Consider the following 21,758-nt stretch of genomic DNA (forward strand, 5'->3'; position numbering starts at 1 on the left):
CATAATTTTCTTCTTCTATTTCAGTGGAACAATATCAACTCTTGTTGGCTCTACTTGGTGATCATAAGACCACTGAAACACCTACATCTACAGCCTTATTTGCTGGTAAGCTTTGCTTGTTTTCTTCTTTGATTCTGGATGGATTGCGGATAGTGGAGCCTCAAATCATATATGTTATGTTCTTTCATTATTTTCTGAGTACAAGGTGTTGGCTAAATCTAACAACACACATATTACCATCCCTGATGGTAGCAATGCTCTTATCACTCACATTGGGACAGTGAAGCTGAATGATCATATCACTCTGGAAAATGTTCTCTATGTTCCCGGATTTCAGTTTAATTTGATCTCGGTGCCCAAGATTTGTGATGATATGTCTTGTACTATGAATTTTACATCTGACTCTTGTCTCCTACAGGGCCCTTCCATGACAGCACCAATTCTTCTTAGTAAACTTCACAATGGACTGTACTATGCTGACATTTAATCACCTGGTTCTCAATCTTCTATCTCTGCTGAAACTGATTATATGTATATAAATAATGCTTCTAGTTGTGTTGTTGCGGATAATAATGCCAAATATGGCACTTGAGAATGGGTCATCTTTCTTTTAGTCAGCTTAAACATGTTTTCCTAATATGAATGTTAAGCATGACATGGATTTTATGCCAGACATGTCCTAAAGTTAAACAATGTAGACTTAGTTTCCCTCTTAGTATTTCTAAAAGTGATATACCATTTCAGTTGGTACATATTGATATTTGGGGAGCATATAAACATGCTATTATCAGTGGGTGTAAATTTTTCCTCACTATTGTGGATCATTTAATGAAGTCTGATGCTATTCCTATTCTGATTCATTTTGTGGTTTATGTAGAAAATCAATTCTCTTGCATTGTTAACACTATTAGAAGTGACAATGCTAAGGAATTATGTGAAGGTGATGTATTGAAGTTTTATCATTCTAAAGGCATATTACATAAGAAAAGTTGCCTACACACACCTAAACAGAATAGCCTAGTTGAAAGAAAACATATGTATATCTTGGAATGTGCTAGAGCTCTCTATTTTCAATCTCAACTATTATTCTCATTTTGGGGTGAATGTGTGCTTACAACCACACATATTATCAACAGAATGTCATTATATGTGCTCAACCATGTCTCGCCTTATTAGAACTATGCAATGTTGCTCCTACTGTTTCCCATTTTAGAGTATTTGGTAGTTTATATTATGTTTCTACCTATAAAGCTGTGATAACAAAGCTGGATACAAGGGAAGAAGCATGTGTGTTTATAGGTTATCCATCCAACCAAAAAGCCTAAAAAGTATACAATCCTTCCACTCATAAAATATATGTTTTTAGGCATGTTGTTTTCGATGAACAACTTCCATATTATATGACTTCTTCTTCTTGTACACCTACATTTCAATTCTTTCACCCTACCAACAATGGTGATAATATCTTTTATGATCCTTTTGAGTTAACTAATACTTCTTCTCCTGATTCACCACAATCTGCCTCTCCAAACACTACACACATTTATTTCCCTTCTTCTTTTGCCATCCCTGATACATTCTCACCACAATCATCTCCTGTACCTTCTCCTACTTCTTTAAATACATCTCATGACTCTTCTCCTGCTCCTTTAAATTACCAAATTAGCCTCTACTACATCTGCCCCTCGACGAAGAAACTCTTCTAGATATACTAAACCTCCTGCTTGGATGCATGATTTTGTCTATAATACCTCTATTTCTCACTTGTGCAACCTTGTTCTCTTCACTTCTTTTACTCACACTTCTCAAGCTCTTATTGCACACTCTTCTGACCTTATTGAACCTACTACATATGCTGAAGAAGCTTCTTATCCACTCTAGATAGAAGCTATGACCAAAGAGCTTAATGCTTTGGATGTTAACCATACATGTGATGTTGTTGATTTACCACAAGTTAAGAAGCCTATTGGGTCCAAATGGATTTTCAAGATCACATTGAAAGCTAATGGACAAATTGAAAGGTACAAGGCTAGGTTGGTAGTCAAGGGCTACAACCAAAAGTATGGCATTGATTACATGGAAATTTTCTCAGCTGTAATCAAGATGCCTATAGCTAGATGCATCCTTGCTTTGGCAACCTACAAAAGTTGGAAAATCTTCCAACTAGATGTAAACAATGCTTTTCTTCATGGAGATCTCCATCAAGAAGTTTGCATGAAGTTACCTGAAGGCATTCCTAATCCTAGAAATCAGGTTTGCAAGCTTAAAAAGTCCATATATGGACTCAAACAAGCATCAAGACAATGGTTTGCAAAGTTGGTTGAAGCACTCTTTTTTTATGGCTTTACTCAATCCAAGAATGATTATAGCCTCTTCATCAAACATAATCATTCTCTCATTACCATTGTTAATGCTTATGTTGATGATATGATCATCGCAGGCAATGACCTCTCCAGTATTAATGCTCTCAAACAACACCTTGATGCAGCATAACATCAAATATCTTGATGAGCTCGGTTTCTTTCTTGGTTTGAAAATTAGTTAATTTCCTGAGGGGATCACTATGGCACAAAAGAAATTCTCTAGGGAACTTCTTTCATCTTATGGTGTTACAAAATTCAAGCCTTTTATCACACCACTCCCTTTGAATCATAAGTTATCTGCACCTACATAAGACCTTATATTTAATCCTAGTTCATAGAGGATCCTTGTTGGAAAGTTAAACTTTCTTACTCACACAAGGCCTGATCTTCCTGATTCAATCCAAGTGTTAAGTCAGTTCATGAAAAGCCCTAAACAACCTCACATGGATGCACTCCATCATGTTCTTTCTTATGTTTCTCATACACTTGGTCAAGGCATCTTGTCAAAGGGCTCACCTACACTCAAGCTTCAAGCATTTTCTGATTCTGATTGGGCTTCCTTCCCTTATTCAAGGATATCTTTATCAGGCTACTTATTAATGTTGGGTGATTATGTAATTAGCTGGAAGAGTAAGAAATAAGTTACCATCTCCAGGTCATTCTCTGAAGCAGACGTAACCAGTGTTGCTCTAGAGGTTACCTGGATTATTAGATTGCTTAGTGAATTGCAAGTGTTTGATCTCACTCCTGTCACTCTTCATTGTGACAATCAATCAGCACTATATATAACAAGGAATACAATATTCCATGAACTAACTAAGCATATTGACATAGATTGTCATTTTACAAGAGAAAAAGTCATGGAAGGGTTACTTGAGCTTACCTACTTGCTTGCTGCTCAACAGCTAGCTGGTGTATTTACTAAAGTCCTAGCTTTTGCACAGTTTCAACAATTACTATCCAAGCTTGGCATGTTTATAACCCTGTTAAGCTTGAGGGGGGATATTAAACTTATTTATTCTCCTACTACACTCCTTATATAGTCAGCTAATGACAACAACATTAGTGACACATTAGTATAACAAACTCTAACATATTCTTACATTATGTTATTCAGTTTCTTGCTTTCTCTCTCTGTATATATATAAGGAGATTATTAGCTTGTATCAATTAATTTAATTCATTCAATAATATTCTTCTCTATGATATTTTTCCTCTTTTAAATTCTCTCTCTTCTTTTCTTACAAACAGCTTTAGTTCATCATTGAACTAGGTGAGTTTATAGATGAAATGTATTGATTGCATGAAAATTTTCACGCTAGTCATCAAAGCTACACGCATATCAAACCGTGGATTGCTTGAAGAATCATAAGTTTCCAAACCTAACTCCCATAAATCCTTGAGATCCTTGATTAGGGGCTGCAAGCCTGCAATAGATGTCAATATCATTACATGGGGAAGAAGGATTGAGGATAAGTAAAGCTAGTATCAAAAACTCCGGTTTCATAATCATCCATGGGGGTAAGTTATAATTGATTAATATAGCCGACTATGTACTATGAGCTATGCTGATTGAGTTCAATGGGCTAAATCCATCTGTGGCTAATCCCAATCTCACATTACGGAGATCCTCGACAAACTTTGCATACATAGAATCAATGTCCTTACAAGCTTGAAAATCCATTGGATGTTGTAAAAACATATCCTTATCAAGCCCAGTAGTATGCCATGTCATATATATGCCTTCCGTCTCTTGGCACATATATAGCCTTTTCTTTATTGGAAAGTACCTAAGATCTTATGAGGAATCCTAACGGATATTTCCATTTTCATGTTGTGTGTCATTCTTTGTATAATTTGACTTCCATCTTGGCGTCTTACATGCATGGCAGCTAGTAGCATTTGCATTCTCTTTCCTATACAACATACAATTACTAGGGCATGCATCTATCTTAGTGTAATCCAACCCTAACACTTTTAAAACTCTCTTTACATCATTAAATGATGTAGGGAGTTTAGCATCAGGAAACACCTCCGTTATAAGCTCTAATATATAAGAAAATGCAACATTTTTCATCCCGTGATCACACTTCAAAAATAAATATTCGGATCATGAAGGAAAGTTTTGCATGCTTCTTGCATCCAGGATACACCTCCCCTTGACCTTCTTAAACAAACTTTAAAAACTTGTTTGCTTCGTCATTCGACCCCCTCTCTAAAAGGATCATGTGCATTATGCAGCAAGGCTGCTACATCACCATTCAAGGATTGGTTGTTCATCATCAGCCAAAGTAGTTCTTTCTCTTTCAATTTTGATCCCTAGTTTGATAACTTGACCATTCTTAGCACAAAATCATTACAAATTAGGTGACCTCTCACAACATTCTCATGAAGCAAATAATGGTAATAACAAGAATCACATGGACAATAAATTTGATTTCCTTGAAACTAGTAGAAAAGGCCTTTTTCAATATATTTGTCGACTCCTCATTCATATTCCTCGATTCATTTAAGTGCCATCCACCACTGCTTATTTTCAAATATTCGATCACATCATTACTAAGAACTCATCAACTGCGGGAATCGTTCAAATGTAATGTATAATTTGTTATAAAATAATTTACATCGTGATTCAAAAAAACTATATACATCATGTTCTAAAGTAACGCAGAACGTGTTCTAAAAGAATGTAGAGCATGTTCTAGTTTACAAAGAAAGTATATTTATTTAAAATTGTGCCATTAATGACGTGCAATCAATCTGGATTGTTTTATTTGGCCTCATCCAAAAACCTATACCTATTCTTGCTTATGATGTATGTTCTCATATAAGGACTCATTCTCATTGCATTTCAATAATTACGGGTTCAAGTACTCGATCTTTCTCACAATGTGTAATATGACTGGTTGTTCTTTGTTCACCTAAATTGCTATAGGTTTGTTGAGATGAGATAAGATGAGCTTGCCTCTCAGTGTCATTTTGCATATGAACTATTACATATGTTCTAAAAGTTTAAAAATAGTGTATATTATTCTACAACATGGTGTACATGTTCTAAAATATATAACGTACTTGTAATCATTTGTAACATACTTAAAATAATTTAGAACATGTTTAAAATAAATCTCAACATATTTGAAATAATTTTAAACACAGTTAAAATATTTTAGAACATAATCGAAATAATCTAGGATGTAAGTTTTAAATTTTAGAACATGTATATATATCAATATATATGTATATGTGTGGATTAGGTTTTCACATTATAAAAAGATGGGTTTATGTTCTCAAACTCATAGAATATATTCTATAAGTTATTGTTCTAAAAGTGTCGCACCTATTCTAAAAAGTGTTGCATATGTTCTAAACATAATTTGATTCTCACATATGATAGATGTTCTCACATAAGAACTCATTCTTACTGTATCCAATCCCCATATATATATATATATATATATATATATATATATATATATATATATATATATATAATGCTCCTTACATGAGAAATGATAATGAATATCAACTACACGATTGGATTAGAGTTACAACACTTGTTCATAATGTTTTCGTCCAAAAAAATTTTGATTTTTTTTCTAATATATTTGTTTTGGGGTTACATCACTTTTTCGTTAGAGCTACATCACTTGTTTATTAAAGTAATAGCGTGTAAAATCATTCTCATTTCTCATGTATGTATGCATTCTCATAGGAAATATATATATATATATATTATTATATATATTGTATATATATGTATATATATATATATAATGTATATAATATATATATATGTGTATATATATATATATATATATATATATATATATATGTTATATAATATATATATATATATATATATATATATATATATATAGTAAGAGATAATTTATAATATTTATGATACTTACATTGATGAAAATTTCAGTTAGCGATTTAATGATTCCACCCAGAATTTCAAACATGACGTTTATTTTTCAAACAAAATTGAATATATTTGACTATTTATAAAGTATTTTCTACGCGTTTTTTAAAGTAATTATTGACAAACACTTTTAAGGTATTTTGATTTTTTGAGAAAAGTTTAGTTGTAAGACATAAGATTTTCCGCCACTGGAAATATTTTATGTACTGCAACAAAAATACTAAAAAGGACTAATTATAGTAATCAAAATTATTATTTTTGTAGGATATGTGAAAACCAATATAGCTATTCTAAGACCACCTCACGTTCTGCTCTATAAGGATCACATTTTATGTTAAACAATAGGTTAGAATCACTTTTAAATATTAGTTGACATTTGAGCAATAAGTTAGAATCACTTTTAAATATGAGTTCACATTTTAACTTAAATGTTGTGTTGTACTTGTACTATCCTCTTAGGCAAAAAATTATCTTTGTCTTACAATTAATTATTCTAAGATACTCTTATATAAGCTTTTGGCTTTTTTTCAAGTTTGAAGCTGAAAAGACAGATCCAAGTTTATCAAGTAAAACCTTATCTTTACCTTCAAGTCCAAGATGTAAAAGCTCCCATTCAGTTCCCTTAAGCCCAACTAAAAGCTCTAGAGCAGCAAAAATAAGGAAAATGATTGCCAAAGAAGTCACGAAAAGGAGGGGTCGACATAGAAGAAGTTCAACCTGCCCAACTGGGTCGGAGTTAGGGCAAACTGACCTTGGTGACCAACACTTAGAAAACACTAATGAAGGGCTTCATATTGAAAGCATACAAGCTCAAAGTGATAAAACTTGTGGTCTTTGTAACACCATGAAAATCGAGTGTCTATTAGGAGATAGGAAGCTTGTGGGGAAGCAAGGAGAAGGACAAATAGATCAATTCAATTTTCTACTTCAAGATATTCCAGAAGAAGATATGCATCAATTATCATTAATGAGAAAGACAAATCGAAGCGTATCATTTAATCATACAAAGGAATTTCTCGATGTACTGGATGTACTAAGCGTAAATAAGGAGTTTTTCTTAAGAGTATTAGAGGATCCTGGATCTTCTGTAAAAGAAAAATATTTGGCTAAGAGAGTAACGACGGGATCGAGTAAAACAAAATTCTTAACAAAATCAAGGACATTTCCTAAAATTGATTCCTTAAATAAAAAGGAATCCTCTTTCTCTGGTTTATTTAGGACAAAGAGTAAGTTATATACTAGAGAAGATAATTCACAACAATTTATGTATGAAAATCTAAGTAATATGCATAGTGGTCCAATTGTAGGAAGAAGATTTAAGGATCTTAGACAAAAAATAAGACATTTGATTAAGGAGAACAGAAAGGAGAGACGAAGAATTGCTATGGATGCCCTCCTTCACAAAGTTCCTTATGGCCAAAGAGTATCTGAAGAAAGGGCAAAGGAAATTCCTTGTGTTAATGTAATATGTAATCTTGATTCATCTGTTTCTCCAAATGAAAATAAGGATAGAAAATCTCATAAAAGAAGATCATCTTTTGATGATTCTTTGGACAAGTATTGTCAATTGTTTGAGACAACAACTTCTAGTAAAGAACCTAGAATGAATATTCATGAAAGATCGAAATTGAGAGTCATGGATGAGAATTCATATAGGAGTAACCAAAAGGGCCTTGTAAGGATATTGTCGTCTCCAGATCTTCAAGTGTTTTTGAGCAATCGGTTTGAAGATTATGATGGACATATTTCTTCTAGAACACCAAATAGGAAGATCAGTTTTAGCGAAAGGAAAGTCGAAAACGTCTTAAACATTGAAGGAGAAGATAAATGGTTTACTAACACAACCAAAGAAGCTACTTGTAAAGCTTCGGAAGAATATCGGGATGTCAGCGATACAGAAGCATTATCATTGATCAACGATGATGAAGAAAATGTTGCAATAGACAATGGTGACCCAAGCACTGAACTAACACAATCTTTAAAAGTGGATACATGTGACATTAATGGTGACACAATCTCTACACAACCTATGGTTGTAATTCATGGATCCCGATCGGAGATGGATTCGTTTGAACTTAAAGGAACTTTATTTGAAGGTACCTAATACTTCAGTTTTATAAGTTTTCATTGCTTGTAGCTGGGCTTTTATTGTTCCATTTTGACTGTCTAGCTCTAAGTATTAAACATAATAAAAGTTTGATGTCATTAATAATTAAGTTGTATCGTGTAAAAATTATCTGAATTACTTGCTCATAATTGATTTACATGTTTTAATGGACTAACAAAAATACTTCATCCGTTTTTTATGCTCGCAATGATGAAATGTGCTGAAGGACAAAGGAAACGAAAGAGATAGAAAGATAAAAAAAAATACTCAAATGTCAGGATATGACATGAAATGAATCACAAAATGACATTAGTTTCGTGTCATTATTTGTGTAGAATATGTCACTTTTGTTTGAGTCTATGTAATTATGTACGTGTGAGATTTAGTTATACAATAAGTTATGATGTAGCATATTACACTCAAGACGCACTATAAAAAAACCTTTATGTGTTAGGATAGATAAAAATAACAGAGACCATATTATTAAAAATGCCATTGTTCGAATAAATAGAACGAGCTAAAATAGAAAACATTGAAAGTGTTAGAAACCACAAGCAATAATTATTATGGCATCATAAGTAGCCTTGGAAATTGTTTACTTATACATTTTCTATAACATAATAAATCCAACAGTTTAATTGATGAACTTGGTAATTTACAACTTTGGTTATTAATTTTTTTATCATCTATTCGTATTAATTATGAAGCATTGATATATGCGACACATCTATTGAAATAAAATATAAAAATCATGATAAACATTAACATGTGATTTTATAATATACTATTAAAAATAAAATTAGGTCAAAGTGAGGTTTTATTAATTGTGCAAAAGTCAAATTGCTGCATATATTTTGGAAGAGAGGGTGAAATATATTTTTCCAATTTAGCCACCATATTTTAAGGGCTTAATGCTATATTATTATGACTTTTTACAATCTAACATTTCTTTACATGATTTACTTAAAAACAGATTATGACCCACTACAATCACAAGAGTTCTCCAATGAGGCCCCAACCTTTTCTTGCGTAAAGGTTGTTGAAAATGAAGTAAGCAGCCCCATTCATTATCTATCTCCAAATCACCGCCTTCTACGAGTAGCTAGTTATGAGAAAGGTGAATTTAACTATGTTAGAGACATCTTACAACTCTCTGAATATTCGGGGACCAAAGTTCTCGGGACTTGGTACTCATCTGATCAACCGGTAAATCCATCTGTGTTTGTCGAACTCGAAACTTGCTCGCTTCTGGAGCCGGAGATGACATCTTCGATTGAAGACAACCATAGTAATCACTTGCTATTATTTGATATGATAAATGAAACATTATTAGCTATTTATGAGAGGTCAGTATCCTATTGGAGTGCGCCTTTGTCCTCATGCTCTAAAACTCATCCTATGCCTAAGGGACACCATGTTCTTGAGGAGGTATGGAAATGTATACAATGGCATATTTGTTGTTCGAGACGTGAGCTTGACACTTCTTTAGATTACATTACTGCACGAGATCTTGCCAAGTACGATGGATGGATGAATGTTCAGTTTGATGCTGAATGCGTTGGACTAGAGGTAGAAGATTTACTCTTTGAAGATCTTTTGAATGAACTCATTAATTAACCTGATAAGTTTCATTTGAAATTAGTTCCAAACGAGTTTATCCGTGGAAAATTTATTAATGATCAATAAGTGTTTTATCATATTAAGCCAATTATGACACTCTTTTTAGCAAATAAAGTTTTTTTTTTGATAAGTAATAAGATTTTGATTGCATGAAACAAGTTACATCCTAAACCAACCAACAATTACTACAAACCAACTAGGTTGGGCCATAGCAATCGAAGGAGGTAATAAAAAAAATGGCTTAACATCAATTTAAAGATTTAAGAACCAACTATAATCCTTCCTACTAATCTTTTTTGGTGAGATAGCACTAATTCTTACTCTCACTAATTCCCTAGCATGCTTAACAGTATCAGCAATACTAGGCATACATTACATCCAATAACATTTGTTTCGACTTTGCCAAATACTATAAACAAATGCAGTTATGCCTGCATAAATCTCTTGTTTCTTAAATTTTGAATTTCTACTATTTCTGGTCCATCTGATAAGTTCATGTAAAGATACAGAACCTATTTGCATACTGAGCCATCTTTTAAGATCATTGAGGCATTCCAAACTATACTTACAGTGAAACAACTGTGCATGTAATTCAACTCCACTATCACAAATCAAACATTAATCTGAGATGCTCACTCCTTTCCTGATCAATCTTTTTGTTGTGTGTACCTTCCATTTCACCACAAACCACATGATAAATTTTTGCTTAGGCAAACTCAACCTATTCCAGATGCCTTTATCCCATGAGATATGTTCCTTTTCACCTGTAATTTTATCATACAGTTGCTAAATAGAATATGTAATGATTAAACTAAATTTAGTTTTCGTAAAATATGCATTCGTTTGCTCCCTCATATGATTAATTTTCTTCCCATACCAGCTTACTCCAAATTTTGGAGTGTAATCCCACCATCTTGCACTCTTGACGTAAATTCAATGTACCCATTTAATCAATACATTTTCTTGTTTAGATGCAGTAGCCCATTGATGTATTTAATCTTCTAAAAGACTAAATAACAAAGTGCGAAAGCTAACAGAAATTAAAAGGATAGTACTTAGTTGATTTTCGATAAAGAATTTAATCACCACGAATATCAAACTAAGGGTTGGATAGGCTTTTATGTCAATTCCATAAAGAATTTAATCACCAAGAATAACATAAAAGGTTCGAATTGTTTGATTAGCATAAAGGCTAAGCCACCAACTAAACAAAACAAAACTGGATAGTACTTAGTTTATTCAATGATAAAGGCTAAGCCACCACAAGGAATAAATCTAAGGGTTTTGAATGCGTAAAGGCTAAGCCACCAGCACTCAAGAGGATTTGGGTAAACACTCAAACTCACAAAATTATTATTCACCATCTAAATTCGAACTACATAGACTCTATTTATACTAGTTTAATTATGCTAATCCTAGTAGGAAAGAAATAACCTAATGCTACTAGGAAAACATAATAAACTATAACCCTAATAGGCTTAGGACAAGTCCCTAAGTCCTAGACTCTCTAGACTCTTTGAATCATGTAAAATCCATCATTTTAAGAACGTAGGCAAAACCATGATTCCTAATTCAACTCTAACTAGGAAAGCAATAAAGATATGAGTTCTAACATAACTAGAACTCTACACACTTCTATTTGACATCATGCCTCAAGAGTATCCAAGAACAAGTATCCCCATCATCTCATACATCACCCATACATACTTACCTAAACAAGTTGTATTCCACACTCTCACATCTCTAAATCCCAAACCTCCTCAAGCTTTACTCTAGCAAAACAAATCCCATGCAATTACCCTAGGCTTGTATGGGACGGACTGACCACTATAACAAAAAGCCCTCCATGTTTTCACCACCTCATCTAATACACCTCTAGGTATGATGAAGAATTTTACCCAACATCTATGTAATCTCATTAGTACTAGGTTTACTAGTTGTAATCTAGCTCAATATGAAAGATTTCTAGAGCTCCCAATTCTAACTCTTGTTGTCATATTCTCAACTATTGTAGGCGTGTTTGTATTTTGCATACGCGGGCTGAGCGCGTATTAGATTTGAATACCCCATTGTAAAGGTTTTTGTATTGGAAACGTTTTGAAGTCGCCAACAATTCTTTAAAGGAAGATTCATAAACCTAATTGAATATGGGAAATCGTAGTGAGAAATTATGCACTTATCCAATGTAGATTTTCCCGTCTACACAACAAGAATGTCACCCTTTTCCGTCCGCCAAAATGAACGCTAAAAACGCGGGATCTGACGCTAAAGCTATTAGCGTCCATCAACGGACACTAAAAGGCTGATGCAAAACCCCTAATCGCTAATTCTTTGATTAGCGTCCGCTAAGCGAACGCTAAAAATTTAGCGTCTGAAATTTCAAATTTAGCACCATACAAATACAAACCTGGAACATTACATTTGGAAAAAAAAAAAAGAGAATTACCGTCTGAAATTTCAAATTTAGCATCCGACCCTAAAGTCGAAAGTTATTAGCGTCCGACGCTAATTAGCATCGGACTCTAGAGTCGGATGCTAATTAGCGTCCGTCTCTAAAGTCGGATGCTAATTAGCGTCCATCTCCAAAGTCGGTTACTAATTAGCGTCCGACTTTAAAGTCGGATGCTAACTTTGAAATTTCAGACGGTAATTCTCTTTTTTTTTTTTTTCCAAATGTAATGTTCCAGGCTTGTATTTGTATGGTGCAATGTTCAAACTTGTCAGTAACCACTTTTCCTTGGTTATTGTGTTGGGTTCTGATCAACGGACACTAAAAGGCTGATGCAAAACCCCTAATCGCTAATTCTTTGATTAGCGTCCGCTAAGCGAACGCTAAAAATTTAGCATTTGAAATTTCAAATTTAGCACCATACAAAAGAGAATTACCGTATGAAATTTCAAATTTAGCATCCGACCCTAAAGTCGAAAGCTATTAGCATCCGTCTCTAAAGTCAGATGCTAATTAGCGTCCATCTCTAAAGTCGGTTACTAATTAGCGCCCGACTTTAAAGTCGGATGCTAACTTTGAAATTTCAGACGGTAATTCTCTTTTTTTTTTCCAAATGTAATGTTCCAGGCTTGTATTTGTATGGTGCAATGTTCAAACTTGTCAGTAACCACTTTTCCTTGGTTATTGTTTTAAATCTGAACAAATGTTGAAAAGCAAATCAGTTAAACCAAGCAAATGCCTGGATCATAGTGGATGAAATTATTGAAGATATATAGTATTATGCATCCATCAATATTTTCACTTCTGTATAAGCATGTTGACTAACGAGTTCCATCTCAAACCCGTGCTCTCGTCACTCAAACTGTCACATAATCCAAAAGGCTATCATTAACTTTGCAAAACTACATACTACATACACAAGGATCAGAACTCGACACCAATTTTTAGTATTTACTAGATTTAACTTGCTCAACAATGAATGCAACCATGATGTCATGAATTAAGCAACACCCATCAAATTGCAAAACTTCAATAACAAATTTCACGACACCATGATATAATCAACCGAGCTACCAATCCAAATCTCATCCTCAAACCATTTTGATTCAAGCATTCTAGCAATATCAATATGACCTTTACTTTCTAAAGAGTCAGATCAAAATCAAGAGGAAGAATAATTTTCAATCAGAAATTTAGGTCTATGATAGCAACAAAGAGATCGAATGACTAAAATTCACAAAGTGGAGGTTGCCGAGGAAACCCGCACCGACAATGCCACCAGTGATCACCCCAGTGCTGCGAAACCCTAACCCCAAATACCCAAACCACCCACGAACCCAAAGCCCCACCCACCCGAACCCCCACACAAGCCGAAAAGCACCACCCTCCCGGAACAATCCCACGAACAGACCCACCCAAACCTAAATAACAGATCCAAAAATCCAAAGCAAAACAACAGCGAAAACGAAGATCCAAAAACGAAAACGGAAAACAAAAATTCAAAAACTAAAAATTTAAAAAGCAATAATTCAAAAACTGAAAATTTAAAACCAAAAATGCAAATTCAAAAAACGAAAATCAAGAAACTGAAAATTTAAAAGGCGAAAATTAAAAAATTGAAAATTGAAAAACGAAAATCCAAAAACGAAAATTCATAAACGAAAATTGAAAAATGAAAATCCAAAAACTGAAAATCCAAAAATGAAAATTCAAACGACAATTAAAATAAAATAAAATATACCTGATAAAGAAGCGGCGGTGATGCTTGAAGACGGCGATGATGCTCAGAGACAAAAGCGGCGATGATGCAACCAACTGAACAAAACCCTAACCACAACCAACTGAACAAAAATACCACATCTAAACGAGAGAAATAACGAAATACCAGATGTGAGGAAAATGAATAATTTGAGGGAGATGAAGAGTTAGACAGAGGAAATAATTGAGGTGAGAGAGAATTGAGTGAGAGAGAGCAGTGAGAAAGGATTTTATTTCTTATTTAGGACAATTGGACGATTTGGTCGATTGATTTTGGTAAGACCAATAAATTAGCGTCTGCCAAACGGACGCTAATTTACTTAACAGACGCTAATTAGTGTCTGTTTTTTGTAAACGGACGCTAATTAGCGTCTGTTTACAAGAATGGACGCTAAAAAATAAGAAAGCAGACGCCAATCTGCGTCTGTTATATATCAGATGTTAATTTCAGAATTTACCGTCCACTTATACTGTCGGACGCTAAATTGAGACGCTAAAAAAGCGAATTCTTGTTATGCTAGACTCCATAGATGGTCAAAATTAACCAAAGATTGAGTTAGGGGGTTAGGGTATGAACACGGTTAGGAACCATTTCGCTTGTTGATGGCATCTGCTTAATACGATTCATGTCAATGTTTATGTAGAAATATAACCACATAATGTTTTAATAAGCATCCTAAAGATAATTAGTCTAATTTGGTTCACAAAACACATAAAAGACGATCTTTTAGTGATATCACTAGTGGAAAAAAGCCCATTTGATGCAGTCAAAACCAGGCTTATTGATGCGGTTTAGGTCCGCATCGGGTGGGCTTGCAACAAATCCCGTTTTTTTACTGATCCGGTCCAAAACCGGATTAGTAAATGATTTACTAATGCGGTTCGGAAGGAAAACTACATCAGTTAATCTATTAACTGCAGCGATTTTGACCCAAAACCGCATCGGTAAATGATTAATTGATGCGGTTTATTAAGCATATTATGCTCAATTGAAGGACAAGAATCCCTTACAATGTCTATCAATGTAGCTCAACTTAGCATCCTAATAAACAATCGCTTACAATGTGCATCAATGTAGCTCAACCAATGAACCAAACGTCCTCCTCAAGCTTGAGTCTCCGCTTTATAACGCTCAATCTAAATGTAGTGAAGTAAGAATTCCATTTCAACACTAAATTTCAATACTTCATACCTTTGGACCTCCACAAATTCCGGAGGGCTCAATCCATCTTTCTTACATGTGGCATGCACAATTCTGTATCTATATTATTGTTCATGGGTAGCATACACTGCCCTGCCATTCCTTTCTTTTATAGCCCCGATATTTATCTTATTGACATTGTATGAAGATTAATATTTCTTATAGAAGAAAAAAAAAAAACTAGCTTTCTCCTATTAGGAAGTGAGGCATTCACAATTGCAACATGAAATAGCCATTCCCAACTCCAAAGATCTCGTGGAGCTCCACGTGATTTGTTTAAAGAAATTTAAAAATTGATTGAATCATGATTCATCTTACATATTTAAGATACAACAAGATTCATAAGTTATGCAATTCACAAAAAGCAACTAACTTGATATCTCAAGATCCCTTTGGAATTCTTGAAGTTGGCTTTTGAGTTCCCCATCACTCATAATGAATAATGTGCTCTGCAGCCTAGCAAATAATGTGCTGTTAACAAATATCAATCTCAAGTTGAAACACAAAATTTGTAATCCTGAAAACAGGGTAGAGTTAACATATACCACATTTAATGTAAAATAAAGAATTGAACAGGTTCTAACATATACATACTAGCTTCTCTTCATTGTAGGAAACAACTGTGGAAGAAATTGATGTCTGCTCCCGCATACTTATGCTAGAAATAATTTTATCTTACTTGCGAGGCTTTAGTGCCATCGTCGACGGTATATTAAGCACAAAAGCAAATTTCCACAATAGTTTCTAGATATTGGTAAATATTCCCTCTTCCCCGGAATAATTGTATCACTATGCATAATTACTTATGACATGGATAAAAACGTATCCATTTAACAAGAATGTACTTTTTCAGGAAGTGCACATCTGCTCATATTACAAGCATGTATAGATACACTACTTCAGCTAATCAATGATGGGACGGGAACACTTTAGAAATTCAGAATACGTGTCCCTCACACTAATAGTTATTCCTAAGTAACCCCTTCTCACATCACCAAAATGATACACGCCAAACCCTCAACAATGAGAACACGACATATGTGTTACTCCCTTTAAGTCTACCCTGTGCATAGCAACTTATATCTTTCAGAATATTGCCATGTTCTCTTAACCTAAAATAAGGTGATCAAGATTGGATTTACTAAGGTTTGGTTTGGTTTGGTCTAATTAGGTCAGGGTTGGATATTTCTGGCTTTGATTTGGTCTAATCACCGTGGGTGGTAAAAATTACAGATTGAGGCGGGAATGGATTTTTCAGGTCCCTCAGTGAGTAAAAAACTTAGGTGAATAAGGGCATCTTCCCATAGAATTGGCATTCGTGGTGATAATGATGCTCACAACCAAAAGTAACCCTTTCTCATTCCAACTATGTTGCAACCAGCAGCTCTTTTTTCATTTCAAGTTATTATATGGAAAGAATAGGCTCATAAATAAAACTAAGTCTTGTCAAGGAAGGTCTTTCGACTAGAGCTGATCACATAGTTATATTGGTTTTCAGCATAGGAGTGTAATGTGTGTGTAAGTATCAAGATATCAACAAAAATAAACCTTTTCAAATCAAAGTTGCACAGTCTCCTTTAATAAACCAACACTGTTGCAAAAGGAACTATTTTATTATGGGAAAAGCTAAATGCAGCCCTAAGGGCTGCATATAAAAAGCTAAAAATGGAAAAAACAAGCATTAACTGATCATTTATTACATAGATTAATGCAAACTTTTGTCATAAATTAACAACTAATTTCCATTTTAAACAATGTATTTATGTCTTATATACAGCCCTTAGGGCTGCATATAGCATAACCCTTTTATTATTTAATGTTATTACTTGAAGTAATTATATGGCAAAAAGTAAGTCATATACATATGCAAGAGAGCATGATTTTATGGCTTTACCTTGTATCCAACAGTTTCTCCAATTTCTTCTCCTCTTTCATGAGAAATTCTTTCAGCAACTAGACCATAAAATATGCAGGAAAAGAAGAAAGGTGTTTGTTATACAAATAAACAAAAAGGGACTGGCAATGAACCAAAAACTGGAAAAAGGAAATCGGACTTGACATAGCTGAAATACGTCGTGGTTGTGTACAAATTATTTTGGCTGGCCTTACCGCTACTCCACATGTAATCTAAAACAAATTGGGGAACCTGAAGTATAAAATAAATGGAAGAACAAACAGACATAAGTTGACTAAAGAGAAATCTTTATGTCACATCATTCAACATGACATCAGAGCGCAGATACAACTCCATAAAAACATGAAAGTATTATTGGGAGCACAATCAATCACCATAAATAGATAAAAGTAATTCTTAATAGACAGATAAACACATTCAAATAATTGACAACAGGAAACAAATAGCTCCTGAAAGTCCAAACGCAGAAAAAACATCACTTGCCATAGAAGCAACTTTTATGCTTATAACATCCCCCATTGAGCTTTTAAACACTCTACTGGAATCCTTGCCTTCCAAAAGAAATGAAATCGAGAAGCTGGACTAAAATTGGACCTCTTTTGTACGTGAACATATAAGAGAAGTAAGATCTGGGATCTTGTTTAACTAGATGTGTTTCCAAAATATCAACTTTTCATAATTTTGTATACATAATAAAGATATTAATGGAGATTAGCTATCATGTCTGAATATTTGTGGTCTGGATTTTGATGATTTGGTCTTTTATAGTCTCATTTCAACAAGAATATGTAATAAAATATGTAATATAGTGAAGGAAACATAGTCTTATTAAGGAGTATATATGAAACTAATTCAAAGAATAAAGAATACTCGGAGAAACGACTAGATCATGTAACATAAACTTCTTGCACATTCAAGTGATAATGGGAAATTATTATGCTTAGGTATTTGGTAGAAGACAAAATCAATATGAGGAAAAAAAGTTCATCATCTTTGTTGAAAATTAGGAGATACTGGGATCAGCCACGAATATAACCATTAATAACAGATTACCAACCATCACGCTCTACCATATTTGGCTTACAAGAACTTCCTAACTTGGCCTCTAGCATATATAAAGTGACCATTTGTCCCTGATGTAAATGAAAATACAAATGAAAAGTAAAATATTCCAGATAACGGATTCGGACCAACAATATTCCATCGCCAACAGGTTTGGAGAGATCCCTTAAATCAAAACAAATCAAATAGCAGCCAGCAAATGCTAGCACCTTAAAATTAAACTTCTTAGGTCTGGCAAGCACATGGTCAGAGACTATCCAGTATACCTAGTTCTTATGATTTTAATTCCTCAAAAAGCAACAAATCACACAATAAAATTCCTTCTAGTCCATACGATACTTTGCCAAAAGTAGATACAAAGTACCTGTTGCTTCAAAGCCCAACATGAACTGCACAAAGCTACTAATATTCTTCTTATCCCCATCTTCAATCAACAATACGCAAGAGGCACTATGAATTTAATCACAACAACATCTAATTTTCGAAAGTTCACCCCTTCATTACTAAACAAGTGCCACAATATTTAAGAAGACTTATCATTTCAGGCATCTTACATAAGCCTCACATAATCAATGTAAACTAGTGTCAAAAGTTGCTAATATCCTTATGTTTAATGAATTTTACTTCCTAAACAATAACTTTCCAAATCTCTTTCTAATTCCTTATTTACGCGCACGAGTAAATGTAACACTTATTAAAACAGAGTAAACTTCCTCTTTTATCAATGTAATACCAGTGAAAAAGTAAACTTCTCCAGAGGTTGCAACTAAAACAAAACATGCCAACTTATATAAAAATTATACTTGTAATATATGAATTTGGTGTTATTTGTCATATTTTCGGCATTGATGACTACTGCATCATCGAAATCCCCTTAAGTATCGATCGAGTCCAATAACCCAGAATCACCATGTACTGCCATGTCTTCTCTTATTCCAACGTAAGTACAATGTGCTGACAAAAATAAAATTAAAGCGTTAATTTTACTTGAAAAAATTGCGAATACAAATCTTAGACGTACAATAAATAGTAAATTTAATTATAGGGATAGCGAAAAACAGACGAAAACGAAGAATTAGGCTGTTTTCCAACTCCAATTAATGAAAAATAAGAATTCACTAACCCTAAAATGAATAATTTGAATTAAAAAGACAAAGAAATGGAGCATACTCGAATTGACTTCGACCAGAGGACGACGACAGTGAAAGAGTGACAGTTCGTTGCTATTCGTGGTAAGCGAAAATGTACCAGAAAAAGTAATGGAGAAAAGAAGCCGAGTCAATACCCAATGCAATTGATATAAATGAATCATAAACTAAACCCATAAATTCACCAATCCCATTCTCTCAAACCCTAACATGTCATACTTTTTGGATGCTCTGAAGTAGTTGGATAACGCAAGGATTGCCAACGATGGCGTCAAAAGAGCTGGAGGAGAAGTGCAGTAACACCAAAACAGGAGAAGAAATGATTGCTTTAGAGAAGAAACATTCAAAATCGAGGAGGGTGAGCTTCGCCGAAACCACGACAAATTCACATGTTCATCAGGGACGAAGAGTGCGAGACACCTTCGGAGAATGTCCGGTTGCAGAGGAGTGAGTGACGAGATAAGAGAGTTGTTTGCTTGTGATGATGATGATTTTGATGCTGGTCACCATCATCACGCTTATCTGAGTAAATATCAATCTTCTCTCCTTTCCTCTTCACATTTAGATTAGTTTAGGGTTATGTTGAGGAGAGAGAGTGAGAGGAGAGGGGCCTGGTAAGTGAAGTGGGAGAAGAGAGGCTTGGCTGTTTTTTTTGGTTGTTCTATGTGAGAGAGGTTGGGTTGTTCTAAGTGAGAGAGGTTGGGTCGTTTCTTTTGGGCCGTTTTAAGGCAGAAATTTGATGCGAGATTGTCCTCCCAACTTCACCACTCATTTTTAATGTTGATTTTCGGATGCGGTTTTACAAAAATCGAATATGTTACTAGGTGAAATATAAGGTTTTTTTCACTAGTGCATGTCATTATCCAATCAATTTATAGGAACCTACCGGGTTGTCCAAATTAATTTGATTAATATTATAACAGTTCTTTAGATCTTTGATTAATAAAAATAACATATGAGTCATAAAAGTCATGCATATAACAATCATACAATACGTATAGAACAATCAGGCAAGCATATAATAATGTATGAAAATAAATCAATAAATAAGAAAGGATTAGAATATACAGTAGAACAATTTTATATTGAAGATCTACATCATGAAATAAATGGTTAGTAACTTCAATATAAAATTAGGAATTTTTTAAAGGACCCTCAGGACTATACCGTGGCATGGGTTTGCGAGATTGACTGGACTAGCAAGCCGACTGAATAATTGTACTTTGCTGAGTACTAGACTTTGCACTTACAATAAGCAGACTAGACTCAAAGCAGAGTAGACAAATAAAGCTGGTTAGACAGTTAGATAAAGGGGATGAACTTTTATAATATGAACACTTGACTTTTATAGTCCGTAGATTGACTAGGGTTCACATAGAATACAAATTAGATGTAGGGAAATTTTATAGTTCTAAGTCTAAAATTTTATAGACCAAATAACGACTAGCGTTTACATATAATGCAAAGTAGACCTAGGGAAAGTTTATAGTACCAAGACTAAAATTTTAGATTTCGAAGGCTGACTAGGGTTATATATAATGCAAACTAGACCTAGGGAAATTTTATAGTCCTAAGACTGAACTTTTATAGTCCGAAGACTGGACAGGGTTTAAAATTAATGCAAACTAGAGCTAGTGAGATTTTATAGTCCTAAGTCTGAGATTTATATTTGGAAAACTGACTAGGGTTTGCATATAATGCAAACTAGAGCTAGAAAAATTTATAGTTCTAATACTGACTTTTATAGTCCGAATACTGACTAGAGTTTACGTATAATGTAAAATAGACCTAGGGAAATTTTATAGTCCTAAGATTGAACTTTTATAGTCCGAATACTTACTAGGATTTACATATAATGTAAAATAGACCTAGGAAAATTATATAGTCCTAAGATTGAACTTTTATTATTGTCCAAAGACTGATCAGGGTTTACATATAATGCAAACTACACATAGGGAAATTTTATAGTCCTAATACTGAACTTTTATATTACGAAAACTAACTAAGGTTTACATACAATGCAAACGAGATCTAGGGAAATTTTGTAGTTTTAAAACTAAACTTTTATAGTTCGAAAACTGTCTAAGGTTTACATATAATGCAAACTAGACCTAGAAAAATTTAAAACACTAAGATTAAACTTTTATAGTCTGAAGACTGGATAGAATTTACGTATAATAAAAACTAGAACTAGGAAAATTTGATAGTCC

General features: G+C 33.8%; 1 protein-coding gene across 1 annotated transcript; it reads left to right on the forward strand.

The window, feature by feature from the left end:
* Window positions 1–6,952: 6,952 nt before the first annotated feature.
* On the forward strand, window positions 6,953–10,012 carry LOC104893468 (uncharacterized). Its single transcript, XM_010679570.3, has 2 exons — window positions 6,953–8,384; window positions 9,369–10,012. Exons 1-2 carry the CDS (start codon window positions 6,953–6,955, stop codon window positions 10,010–10,012), a joined length of 2,076 nt encoding a protein of 691 aa, XP_010677872.2.
* Window positions 10,013–21,758: the final 11,746 nt, after the last annotated feature.

The sequence above is a fragment of the Beta vulgaris genome, chromosome 5 (assembly GCF_026745355.1).
Source record: "Beta vulgaris subsp. vulgaris cultivar EL10 chromosome 5, EL10.2, whole genome shotgun sequence".
Taxonomy (NCBI): domain Eukaryota; kingdom Viridiplantae; phylum Streptophyta; class Magnoliopsida; order Caryophyllales; family Amaranthaceae; genus Beta; species Beta vulgaris.